The 13,158-nt window shown below is 37.1% G+C and overlaps 2 protein-coding genes across 3 annotated transcripts; one reads left to right on the top strand and one right to left on the bottom strand.

Annotated features, from left to right (window-relative positions):
* LOC102598236 (auxilin-like protein 1) lies at nt 1–7,118 on the top strand. Of its 2 annotated transcripts, XM_015306403.1 has the most exons (8): nt 1–476; nt 1,764–2,125; nt 2,219–5,724; nt 5,810–5,899; nt 5,988–6,053; nt 6,142–6,231; nt 6,567–6,743; nt 6,849–7,118. In XM_015306403.1, the coding sequence occupies exons 1-8, from the start codon at nt 124–126 to the stop codon at nt 6,882–6,884; spliced, it is 4,680 nt and encodes a 1,559-aa protein (XP_015161889.1). In that variant the 5' UTR covers nt 1–123; the 3' UTR covers nt 6,885–7,118. The 2 variants fall into 2 exon arrangements, with proteins under 2 accessions (XP_015161889.1, XP_006341961.1); XM_006341899.2 differs by having other exon boundaries at nt 1,764–5,724.
* Nucleotides 7,119–7,237: 119 nt separating this feature from the next.
* Nucleotides 7,238–10,296, bottom strand: LOC102598576 (ornithine carbamoyltransferase, chloroplastic). The gene is made up of 5 exons (XM_006341900.2): nt 10,029–10,296; nt 8,797–9,131; nt 8,184–8,315; nt 7,816–8,091; nt 7,238–7,533 (listed from the first exon to the last, which is right to left on the bottom strand). Exons 1-5 carry the CDS (start codon nt 10,225–10,227, stop codon nt 7,351–7,353), a joined length of 1,125 nt encoding a protein of 374 aa, XP_006341962.1. The 5' UTR covers nt 10,228–10,296; the 3' UTR covers nt 7,238–7,350.
* Between the last annotated feature and the right edge of the window lie 2,862 nt (nt 10,297–13,158).

Raw genomic sequence — 13,158 nt, forward strand, 5'->3', positions numbered from 1 at the left:
TATTTTTATTTCTTCTTCTCTTTGATTCTTCAGACAAATATCACCGAAGAAAAAAAAATATATACATAAAATTTCCTCCTGAAATAACCAACCCTAGTTCATTTCTTCTCTCTGTGTACTTCAATGGAGCCTTTACACAGAAGGAAGCTTTCTAACGCCAATGGCTTATCATTTTCTGCTAAACAGCATCCGTACGACGGCGTTTTAACAGGTGCACAATCGAAGTTCGGAGCTCCGGTTTTACCTTCCGGAGCTCCGGATTACTCTGAGATTTTTGGAGGTTCTCGTGATTCTTCGATTCCGGTGCTTGATCTTTCTGGTATCGATGATGCTGCGGTTTCCGATGATGGACGGAGCTCCGATAAACTGGATTATTCCAACATTTTTGGTGGTTTTTCTCGGGAAGATATGGCTGTGCGTAATGAAGAGTTGTTTTCTAAAGGTAAACGAGGGAAGCGTTCTTCTGCTAAATCTAGGTGAGTTCATTTTCATAATTTTTTTTTTAATTTTTGCTTTTTATTTGAAGAGAAAATGGAGATTTCTGTTAGTGATGGAGCTAAGCTTGATGTGTCCAGTAGTAGTTTGAATCGGTTACGAGTTTCGTTTTGTGTGTTTTCTCGCTGTTCATTTTCATGATTGCTACTCGCTTTTTACTTTTCATTTATCGACTGGTTTTAAATTTTGTTATGTGTTAACTTGCTTGTTTTTCTCTATCTGTTTAGCTGATCATCTGTTTGTTTCTCAGCATTTATCTGTTTTTTTCCTATTCTTCGTGCAGTGCTTCTGATTGCCTCTCCATACGAACAGTCTCTAATTCTATATAGTTGTAGCTTTGGTTGATATACAGAAAAGAAAACAATAGAAAAGAAATAGGAAAAAGCACAATGATATGAAGTTCATATGGTGTCATTTTATCTCTGTTCTTAATTTTGGGGTTTGCTTCAGTTTGTATATTCTTAGTGTGCTTAACAAGTCCTTTTTCTGTTTCTCTACCTTAGGTGAGATTTATATGATTTTGGTTCTGCTAGGGAACCTGTAAATTAGACTTTTTATAGACGAACATGTATCGTTGGTTGAAGCATTCAAATATTTCTGGTATGGAATATTCATATGTAAACCTTTTTAGTAAAAAAAGAATCTCCCATAAATTCTCGTTTGTTGCTCATTCTGAAACGTGTCGTCTTCTGTAGCTTATCTAGTAATCTGATGTCCTTTTGCTTTTCTAATTGGTTAAGTTGTGTTGGTTTACAGAATGTTAATCCTGCTCTTATCCTTTGTAACGGAAGGTTTTAATCCAAGTTTGTCGTGATCTGATGTTTAATTACACGTCTCTAGTCTTTTTAAAGTATAAGTACTTAGACATGCTATGTGGTTTGGAATTTAATGGACATTTACTGTGTGCATTGACCTTGGTTGGTCTGTTTTCTCACGTGTGGAAAATGACAACCTTCCGTATTAATTTGCAATTCCCTTGATTGCTTTTATTTTCTGCGTCATTTCCCAGATTTTCCCAGTTTGTCTTTGACGACACCATGTGTATTGGTGGACATTTACTGTGTGCATTGACCTTGGTTGGTCTGTTTTCTCACGGGTAGAAAACGACAACCTTCCGTATTAATTTGCAATTCCCTTGATTGCTTTTATTTTCTGCGGCATTTCCCAGATTTTCCCAGTTTGTCTTTGACGACACCATGTGTATTGTTGCTTTTGGTTCAACATAAGTTATGATGGTTCCCTTAATTTCGTGTTTTTGTTGCATTTAGGACTGCTTCGGAAGGATCCGATCAATGTAGTCCAAGTGGAAGGCAAAAAGAGTCCTCATGTGATGCAGCTAATCAATCTTTGGATGGGCCAAAACATTTTAACCTATCTTATCATAAGACCAGCCAACGAAGCAGAGATGGGTTAAATGGCATGACACAGATTGCTGAATTGCATGCTGTCCCTGGTTTTACGCATTTTATAGATGAAAGTTCTCATGTTCCAAAGACTGAATCCTGTCAACAAGCACCCTTTGTAAAAAGTGATGTACTTCGCCAAAGGAGTTTTAGTGGGGAAATCTTTAAAGGACGTGATAGGAAGGGGGATTTGCATGTCCCAAAGATACAGAGTTCAGATGGAGTACATCGCAACAGGAGCTTTAGTGGGGAAATATTTAAAGAAGGGCATGCTAGGAACAGGGATTTGCATGTCCCAAAGTTACAAACTTCAGATGTACATCGCAACAGGAGCTTTAGTGGGGAAATATTTAAAGAAGGGCATGCTAGGAACAGGGATTTGCATGTCCCAAAGTTACAAACTTCAGATGTACATCGCAACAGGAGCTTTAGTGGGGAAATATTTAAAGAAGGGCATGCTAGGAACAGGGATTTGCATGTCCCAAAGTTACAAACTTCAGATGTACATCGCAACAGGAGCTTTAGTGGGGAAATATTTAAAGAAGGGCATGCTAGGAACAGGGATTTGCATGTCCCAAAGTTACAAACTTCAGATGTACATCGCAACAGGAGCTTTAGTGGGGAAATATTTAAAGAAGGGCATGCTAAGAATGAGGATTTGCATGTCCCAAGGAATCAAAGTTCAGATGGACATCACAACAGGCACTTTAGTGGAGAAATAGTTAGAGAAGGACCTGATAGGAGTGGGGACTTGCATATCCCCAAGAAACTAAGTTCAGATGTTCATCATGACACGAGCTTTAGTGGGGAATTATTTAATGGACATGATAGGAAGGAGAATTTGCATGTCCCTAAGAAACTGAGTCCAATTGGTGTAGTGAAGGTTAAAAGTGGATCTAGCTGGGATGTGTTCAATGATAAGTTTTTTAGTGCACGTGATGAATTTGACAAGAGATCAAGTTCCACTGAAGGGGCATCGGCTTCCAACCCCGTGGCCAATGACATCAAGGGCCAACCTTATCAATCAAAAATTACTGGTCCTGATTCCAAATTTGGTGAATCTGGAAGGGGTAGTCGTGTCAATGATACTTCACCACCTTCCTCTGATGAGGAACTTGATGCAAATTCGGCAGCTGCTATTTCTGCTGCCACTTTGAAAAAAGCCATAGAGAAAGCTCAAGAGAGTATTAGGCTAGCCAAAGAGCTAATGGAGAGAAAAAGCGAAGGTGTTCCAGCTTCTCTGAAACGAAGGTCTAAAGGTAGCTTAAAATCCAAGGATAATAGGGTTGAGTGCAATACAAGAAGTAACAGGGGAAATACTATAGAATTGCAGGGAAAAATAGGTATTGGATTGCCTCCATTTACTGAGGTTTGTCGGGAAATTCCATCAAGCAATGCTGTTTTGGCTTCATGCTTCAATCTTAAAGAACAGCAAAGAGTTACTGGAAATGTTGAAGTATCTCACAGAGATGTAGCAGGAACTTGGTCTCCGGAGGTGGTAAGCAGTAGAAAAGAGAATACTCAAACCTTGGCATCTCAACAGGTTGACAGCAGCAATCATTCCCAACCATCTATGGAGAATAACAGTCATGTATACAAGCCAAAGGAGATGAATCCAAGTAACAAGACCAAAGAGCTTGACGAAGCACCTGATTATACCAAATCAATGGGGGACATAAAGCCAACACCAAACATCCTTGGGAAGTCAGAAGCTCCTGAGGAATACAAGGATACTTCCAATTCAGCTCTGATGCATGATTCTGAGGAATATGTAAATTCTGAAATGACCAAAGACTATTGCTTTGCTAAGGAGAAGGCAAATTGTTTTGCTGAGTCGAAGAAGTCTGAAAATATGAAGAACAATCTGGAGTCTACATTTGTTGAACAATGGAGTTTCAAGAACTTGCAGAATTCTCCGGCACCGCTTACTGAGGAGAAAATTGAGTTCCAAGAAATGGAGAATGATAACTTACATAACAACCAAAAAACACCTCTAGAAAATGAGACACTGAACCATGAAGACTTGGAATGCAGAATAGCATCGAAGCAGCTGGAAAAAGTTGAGATGGAAGAAAACAAAAGTAGATTGAGAAGGAGCTCCGATGAAGAAGAAACTGGCATTGTGGATAAGGAAGCCGCCCTATGGGTGGAAAATGATGAGAAGCCCCAACATGGCTTCAAGAAAGAAGGCATTGACAATAAACATGAAGATTTCCAAGGGGGACAGGACACTGGAATATCATATGGGGTTCATGAGTGTGAGCCGAGTGAAAGCAAAACGACTTACTCTTGTGAAGGGGAAGAGAGTGAGAGAAATCTTGAAGGATCTGAGAGGGAGGTACCTCAGAATATATCCATAGAGCCTTGTCAGTACGAAGCAACTGAAGAAATAGAGAACCGAGCTGATAAATTCACACAGAATAGAAACACTGAAGCAAGTCAGAAGGTTGATGAAATTGATAGTAAGCTGGTGGAAGCATCTGATAAGAGTGAGGGTGATCAGGAGACAAGTGTGGCTCCAAGTGTTGCTGATAAACAAAATTCAATGAAAACTATTTATGAGCGTGATCACGATGGCAGTACTTGTTCAAGTGAGATACAAGAAGCTTGTGAATATCAACTAGAAAATGGTGACCTTGGAATTAGTCAGCAGGCAGTTGATTTTGAAGGGATACAAGGAGTTTCTGAAGCTATCAATGAGCATGCTGAGTGTGAGAAGTATGGAGCAATTGAAGAGTCATCCAATTCTAGGGAGAGGGAGATAATGGAAACTGCTAGTGATCTCCAAAATGCTAGTGAAGGGGATACCTCTGAGGGCATGGTGCAAGATACTTATGACTCCTCATCTGAGGATGCCAAGGAAGTGAGTCGGAGTTCCACTTGCATGAACACTGCGGATAATCTTCCAAGTGAAAGAGTGTTGTTTGAGAAAGAGAGCTTCTGCAATGTCATTCCAGAGAATGTCAGTGATAATGAATCACATTTTGTACCTGAGGTCCACCCTTCCGAAGAACAAAGGAATACCACATTTATTGACAGAAACCTTGAACAGAAACGCGATGAGACTGGTAAGGAACCAGAAGAATCCTCAGATCCTGATGAAGGGGATGACTCTTGGGTCCCTGAACATGTAGAGAATGAGGAAACAATCAAGGTGGATGGTAGTGTTGACCAGGTTGAGAAAAACAATGATATTGAAGCAGCTCAGCAAGTAAAGAAGTCTGTTGAGAACTCAGAAGGCTTGGAGTGGTCTTCTTTACCGGGTGATCGTGAACCACTGGGCAATGATGAAGAGTTAAAATCAGAACTGAATGAGGAAGAGAAAAATCTTAGCGAAAAAATTGTTGTAGAAGAGGATACCAAAGAGTCGTTAACAAAAGAAGTGGACAAAAATAATGGTAGAAAAACTGAGGTAGACATGAGACAGCAAAGGGAAAGGGAAAAAGATAGAAAAGTGGTGGAAAGAGCAATTCGTGAGGCTCGTGAGAGAGCTTTTGCTGACGTCTGTGAAAGGGCAGAACGAGCTGCTGTGGAGAGAGTAACTGCTGAAGTTCGGCAAAGAGTAATGGCTGAGGCACGAGAAAAGCGTGAGAAAGCTTCTGCAAGTATCAAGGTATCAACAGACAAATCTTCCATTGAAGCCAAGCGTAAAGCAGAACGAGCTGCTGTGGAGAGGGCAACTGCGGAAGCCCGTGAACGTGCTTTAGAGAAAGCTTTATCACAAAAAAACATAGCTGAATTAAGGTCTCAAGTAGATAGAGACGATGTTGAAAGATCTGCTAGTAGAACCAGAGAGAATAAATTGAAGCAAAGCCTTTCTTCTTCTGTGAGTATCATTCACTTTATTTCCTGCTTTTCTCTTAGTGGATATATTGTGACATATAGAGGAATGATCTACTCATTAAATGCAGGATTTGGAGAAATTTGATGGAAGTAATAGTGAATCAGCTCAGAGGCGCAAAGCAAGGTTGGAGAGGCACCAGAGGATAATGGAACGAGCAGTATGTGTATCTAAACTCTATTTGTAGGATACTAGTTCCTGAACGTTGTCCAAGCATGTTCATTTTTATCTTCTACTGATCTTTTCAGGCAAAAGCCCTTGAGGAGAAGAATCAGCGCGATCTTCTGGCTCAGAAAGAGCAAATGGAGAGAACTGTAAATTCTCTTGATATGATTAGTGTGCTTATGGTGTTAATGATAACATGTTAGTTGTGCTTTGCTTATACGCGTGTTTAAATTTCAGAGACTAGCAGAAGCTCTTGATTCTGATATTAAAAGATGGGCCAGCGGGAAGGAAGGGAACCTACGGGCACTGCTTTCGACTCTGCAATATGTATGTATCCATCTGATTAGTGCTTGCCCAAGTATTTTGTCCCTTGTCTGTTATGAATATAAGCTGAAGGGAACGAAGAATCTCAAGATGCTACCTCTCTTTCATTAGGAAAATATATATTGATTGATCTTCAAGAAACTAAAAGTTGGGGTGACCTTTTTCCTCAGAAATATAATTGCAGTAATCAGAGTTCGAGAACAAGTGAATGAATCCCTTCCAAGTTCCTAGGCATTTTATTTTTGAAGTTCATTGCACTGACCTTGATTTAATTTTTTGCCCTGTTCAAATATATAACATCTGTTGTCTCTAATTGTGCATTGTTTTTGTGAATGTAGATCCTTGGAACCAACAGTGGTTGGCAACCTATCTCGCTGACTGAAATTATTACTACTGCTGCTGTGAAGAAAGCTTACCGTAAAGCAACTCTGTATGTTCACCCTGATAAGTTGCAGCAAAGAGGAGCGAGCATTCAGCAAAAATATATTTGTGAAAAGGTTTTTGATCTTCTCAAGGTAATGTTTCTCTAACGGCATGTTCTGATTTGTGCTGTTGCTTGTTTTTTTTCTTTTCTATTTTATGTACTTGAATCTCATTATTTTCCTTTTTGTGAACCAAAGGCCGCATGGAACAGGTTCAACTCAGAAGAGAGGTGATGCAATGTCCTAATGTTGGCCATCAGCTTTTCAAGATGGAAAATGAAATTTGTTTTGTAGATACATTTAACTATTGGCAATCTAGTCTTAGACATGAACAGTAGCTCATCAGTTTGGAAACTCAGGGTAAAGTTATTTACAAAATGTTGAAATGCAAGGATGATGTGTACTTGGCTTGACATCTAAAACTTTGGTATGAAGGGTTTAAATGATGGGCCTTTTAAATTTTAAAAATATCATTCTAGAGCCTTTTGAATTGTTATGATCAAGTGGCGATTGTAACTAATCCCTTAGAAATCCATACCCTTTAAAGAGTTGGGGACATTTATTTGCCAGCTCGAAGACGACGGCCATTATGAGGATAAAGAGATTGCTTGACTTAGAACCTTGAGTTATATGAACAGACATAATGCACCAAACAAAATACTGTCGAGGAAGAATCTCAGTATTAGAACAGACGCTGCAATTACAAGCCCATTACATGAAGCATGACTGCATTTTGTGCATGCATCCGGTTTTCAGCTTGGGGAAATACAATTGAGTTTGGCGCTTCAACCACGCCATTAGTGACTTCCACTCCCCTTTCTGCAGGCAAACAGTGCATAAAATAAGCCTTCTGTCCAGCTATTTTCATGAGTTCTTCGTCAACCTATTGACAAATGATAAGATGTTAGGGAAAGACTAGCTAGCCTGGAGTTCACGCACAGTTGATGTTATCATTAACTATTAGATTGTTCCAACTTGTTCATCAATATTAGATGGGTATTCATAAAAGCATCAATAGCGAGGGGCATTTCTGGGCCTAGCCCCCTATACTACTGGTTTTGCCTGCATTCGTGGCAAGCAATTTTATGTATATATGAATAGGTGTCTTGTACTACACGCACAAGTCGAACAGACTAGACAGCTTAGAAATTTGTTACACTCCTACCTGGAATCCTTGAAACACCTGACGACGCTGTGCAGCTTCTTCTTTTTGTCCCATACTCGCCCAGACATCCGAGTATACAACATCAGCTCCTCTAACAGCTTCCTTTGGATCATTAGTTATCTCAATTTTGCTTACTCCAGCACCTTGTGCTTTCTTAACTGTTTCCTCATCAGGTTCAAAACCTTTTGGACAAGCACATATAAAGTGGAAAGGAATTACTGAAGCCAGTAGCAACCAAGAATGCACTATGTTATTTCCATCTCCAATATAGACAACCTGAAATTTGCAGTCAACATTGAATTACAAAGATCACATGTCACCAGAACAGAAATTGGAATATCACCAAATGTTGCCTGAAAGAGCTAAACCTTAGTTCCTTCCAGCTGACCAACATGTTCAATTATTGTGAGGGCATCGGCCATAATTTGGCAAGGATGGTTGTAGTCTGTAAGGCCATTAATCACTGGTACAGTTGCATATTTAGCAAGATCTAGAATGTCCTGCAGCAGCAACAAAACACGATAGATAAAAATTTTATTTTGCAGTTGGTATGAAAGAATGGACTTAGAAATGTCCAATCCTCCCCTATCAATTACTCAGTTCAATATCTCAACTTGTACAAAACCCTGAAGAATATTTACGAGTGAATAACCATAGCACAATTAGCTTGTTGAGAAAGGCGACATCATTCAACTGTTATTTACTGGTAAGATATTAGATAAAAGATGGATCCACTATTCAGCTCCAACAGAAAGGATAAAAAAACTCTTGTTCCAGCTAACTAGAAGGGGCAACCAAATACTTAGAAGGGACAATGCTATGAAGAGAGGATTTTAACAGAGGAAACAGAAGCATCGACTGGACAACTAGCACAAACAAGAGTGTTAGCAGTGCTTCACTGTAGTATACCAGGAAGAAACCAAAATAGGAAACTCACCATGTACCAGGAAGAAGTCAAAACAGAAAAACTCACCAGCGTACCTGATGAGCAAAAACTCGAGCCATAATGATATCATTATAGCGAGACAGAACACGAGCAATATCACGAGTTTCTTCTCGCTTACCCATCTGTATGTCATCTGGTCCCAGGTATATAGCATGCCCACCAAGCAAGTAAAACCCTGTCTCAAAGGAAACCCGTGTCCTCATGGATGGCTTAGCAAAGATCATCGCCATAGTTTTACCTTTAAATGGGAGATATGTCCTCTCCCCTGATTTTATAAGTGCTTTGACCTCTTTGGCTCGATCCAAGATGTTCAAAAGAGTTGATTTGTCAAAATCACTGATGTGCAAAAAATCCTTCTGACTAGCATTTACTGGAATTAAAAATAAGACACATCAGAAAAATCTTCCTAAGCCATTTTTGAATAAAACATGGGTTGATCCATCGTCTGAAAAGCTAGAGGACACAGTATTATTGTTCTCATGGGTTCGGAAACTGTTTAAGATAGAGGCTTGTGATCTCTGGGCTAGGAACACACCTTGGTTTCTAACCGTGTGCCACGAGCTTTCAGGAATTTATTGGCAACAATCAAAAAGTATTATCATTCTCTAACTTGTTTTTGATATACCAGGAGAATTTCATTAAAATTAGATGATGTGAAAATGTATACATACACTAAGGATTCTTATTTCAACTTCAAACACTTGTAAAGTGTTCTCAACTATCCATACAACAAGGTCTTCACAATTAACACCAAAAAACAGTTTTTGATTCTCTAACTTTGTGCTTTGTGACCTCAACAAATTTTTACATGAATGCTCTTGAGAATATACTAGTAACTCAGCAGGCAATAAAAATGATCATGATTCATGAAGCATGCATACAACTCCTGGAAAGTTAAAGGCTCAAATATGGCCACCACTATAAACAGCACATGCATGGTCATTGGCCTTTGAACAGCTCCACATCTCTAACTAATAAGTCGGAAATTCGAATCACATCGAAGATACGTGTGAAACCAAGGTTGATCCAAAGAAAAATAAACCGAAACATCAAAAGGTGCATGGTATAACAGACTTGATAGACCAAAAGAGCAGTGATAAGCTAAATAAATACAACATTCACAAGACTAAATAGTAAATCAAGCTGACTTAACAAATTTTCTAGGTTTACAACACATTATAGACTTAAACACTTGCACGATCCAAATGCCAAATCAAAATTAATCGAATAGAAAAGGAAATATCGAGAAAAAGTAGTGAATCATTACCATTAACGGACGAAGGAGGAGATGTTGCCGGAGAGGTGGCCTGGCATGAGACACGTTGACGAGTGGCTGGAAATGTGATCGGCGAAGGTGCAAATACGCCTGAAAAGCGCGACGACTGAATGCCTGAGCTAGAGAGAGAGGAGAATGACGCGGCATCGGGTGATTGGAGGGAAGTTAAGTGAGAGAAAATGGCGGCCATTGTTAAAGAAGTTCAGATGGTAAAGCTCAGTGCAGTGGATTTGTTAATAAACCCTACTCAACCATAATTTACGTCTACATCTGTCAGCTTTAATTTCTTTTAATTTAACTAATTATTTGGTAGAAGGTTTTTTTTTTTTTTTTCTGTCTCGAATAATTTTACGGAATACTTGTCACCTCCTATCCAACTATCAGTAATTTGTACCAAGTAACTTTGTCGCTACGAAAAATTGGTAAGAATCACCTAGTGTGATGTTCTGTTTGAAGTTTTGATAGATTGCACATAAAAGATTAAAGTAAAAAAATAAATATAACAAGATAATCGATAGTGTAGTCTTAGTATGTAGTAGATGAAATCGCAAGGGCTTGGGCTCCCAACCGTAAGTGAGACTAGTTTTTACCTCATAATATTCGAATCAAAGATAGGAGAAGGTTTATAAGATAAAAGTGTTCAGATTTAAATTCTAACAAAGATGCTAATTAATTTACAATTCATTTTATTTTATTTTTAGACAATTTTCAATAAATAAAAAGTACAATGATACTTCTAATTTATCTTGGACAATTATCTTGTTGACTCGCAAATATGATCTATTTGAAAAAATCAAATTTCCCTAGGAGATTAGTAGATATGATTTGATTGAAATTTGAGAGAGTTTGCATTTGAAGTTAGTTGAAGAGGGTATTTACAAATTGAATTCATGTTTGGGCATAAACTTATCTAAGTTTAAAGTTAAAATAATAGATCAACATAATCAATAAATAATTATTTGAAATAGTTTCCAAATTTTATTTCAAATATTATTCAATATCAAATATTCAAATGTGCTTTTAAGAGGAAATAACCTATGAAATGACTAAAGGAAGTGGTATTGGGCCCAACAGAACATCAATCCTTACTTATGGGCCAAACCTTGTGATCTGTGTTAGTGAACAACACATGATCATATAAAGGCCCAACTCAAATTTTAGAAACGGACCTTGTTTCTTATGATTTTGAGCCCAAAGACAAGATAAACAAGAAAAAATGGCACAACATGACATCCCATTTTACTAATATACAAAACTCAGACCGTTTGATAGAATGTATTAGAAAATCTAATATATGTATTAGCCATGTTATTACCTAATCTTTTGTTTGATAGAATTTTATGTTCATGTATTAGTTATACATCCGATTCTAGCGTTGTTCAAAACCAACGAAATCGATAATTCGAACCAAAAAAAATATTACTTTATTGACAATGGGTTATTGATTTAGCGATTTCGGTAATGGTTTATTATCCGGTTATCATTCTTAACGGCTTGAGGTTATTTCTTAACGGGTTAACTGATAATCCAATAGTAAATTAAATAATTATATTTATATCATTTGATATATAAAGTCCTTGACTTAGAGTTTAGTTTCATACTTTTATTCCAGGGTGTCTCAAACTCTCGATTAATCTACAATGTAATAGTGTTTGCTTCTAAGCAAGATGCAATCTGTCAACTCATGTACATAGTTCATTTGGTTTGTCATCTTGTTTCAAAGTGATTTTCAATGATTTTTTTGTGTGTCAAATCAATACTAAACCGATAACGATAGGGAACCAACAAAATCAATGACCGATAAACCAATATCTTAACAGTTTAGCATGTCTACAAACCGATAATCAATAAGTTGAATCAATAAACTTCAAAACTGCACCGAACCGATCAATACATATCCCTACCCTAATTTCAATATTATAGAATGTAGTACATAGTAAATCATGATATTAGCAATACATCGATACATATCCCTATCTTTGTTACTCCTAATTCAGTGTGTTATTATAACGACTACAAAGTTTAAGAAATATGGTGCAAAATTTAATTTTATAGTCTTAAATTAAAAATATATATATTCGGAATCACAACGTAGATATAGTGCAGAGGGACCATGACAGACGGCACACGGCCATATGTGATAACGTTTTTGAAGGCGGAAAGTGATTCGCCAAAAAAAGCCGCTGCACAGACTTGGTGCGCTTATCACGCCCCAACACAAAGTAATATTATGCTCTTTTAAATTGTTCTTCAAATTTTTCTTCGTGAAATTGGCACACATTTCAATGCTACTCCTTGAAGTATTGCACATATAAAAAATATAATTGTTGTAATTTGTGAAAAGAGAGAAGTGTTTGAGCAATCTTAAATTTGGTGTAAATTATTAATTTTATTCCTAAGTAATTGATCGTCTTAAAAATAGGGAAGTGTTAAATAGCTAGAATTTAGCTAGAAAATTTAAAAAATTATAATATTTTTTTTATTTTAAAATAAACTGATCTTTTTTCTATTTTTAATTAAAAGGTATTAAAGTTAAAAGGGTAAAAATGTTTTAAAAGTTAAAATAACATAGATAAAATATCTTTCTGCTCAAAAAGATTTTTTCCTTAAAAATATTCATCTACTTAATTAACTAAAAGCATATACACTCTCAATATGTCAGATGACATAACAAATGATTTCAAATTTTTGTACAAGCATGGGCTCTTAATAAAAAATTGAAATCAGTGTTGAAAACATTACTAAATTTGATAAGAATTTAAATGTATATGTCATTCATGTTGTAAGATCATGATGCATTTAAATTTGGTAAGTCGAGATAATGAGTATTTTTAAAAATATTAATAATTCAAAAATGAAACTAATAATTCACTCCAATTTTGAGAATCCTTTCGATATTTCTAATTTCTCCTCTTATTTATTACTTTTTTTTAACTGTCATTCTGTCAAGTGTCAATTATATTCTAATAAAAACATCATTAAAAATTGACACAAAAAAGTTCAATCTACGTTGGGTAAAAATTTGAAATACAATTACTTGGAAATACCCAACAGAAATTCATTGGTGCTGCTTGCCGCACCTTTTCTCGGAACTCATTAGCATCCCGTGACATTCTTTTTT

This window comes from Solanum tuberosum, unplaced genomic scaffold, assembly GCF_000226075.1.
Source record: "Solanum tuberosum cultivar DM 1-3 516 R44 unplaced genomic scaffold, SolTub_3.0 scf00032, whole genome shotgun sequence".
NCBI lineage: Eukaryota > Viridiplantae > Streptophyta > Magnoliopsida > Solanales > Solanaceae > Solanum > Solanum tuberosum.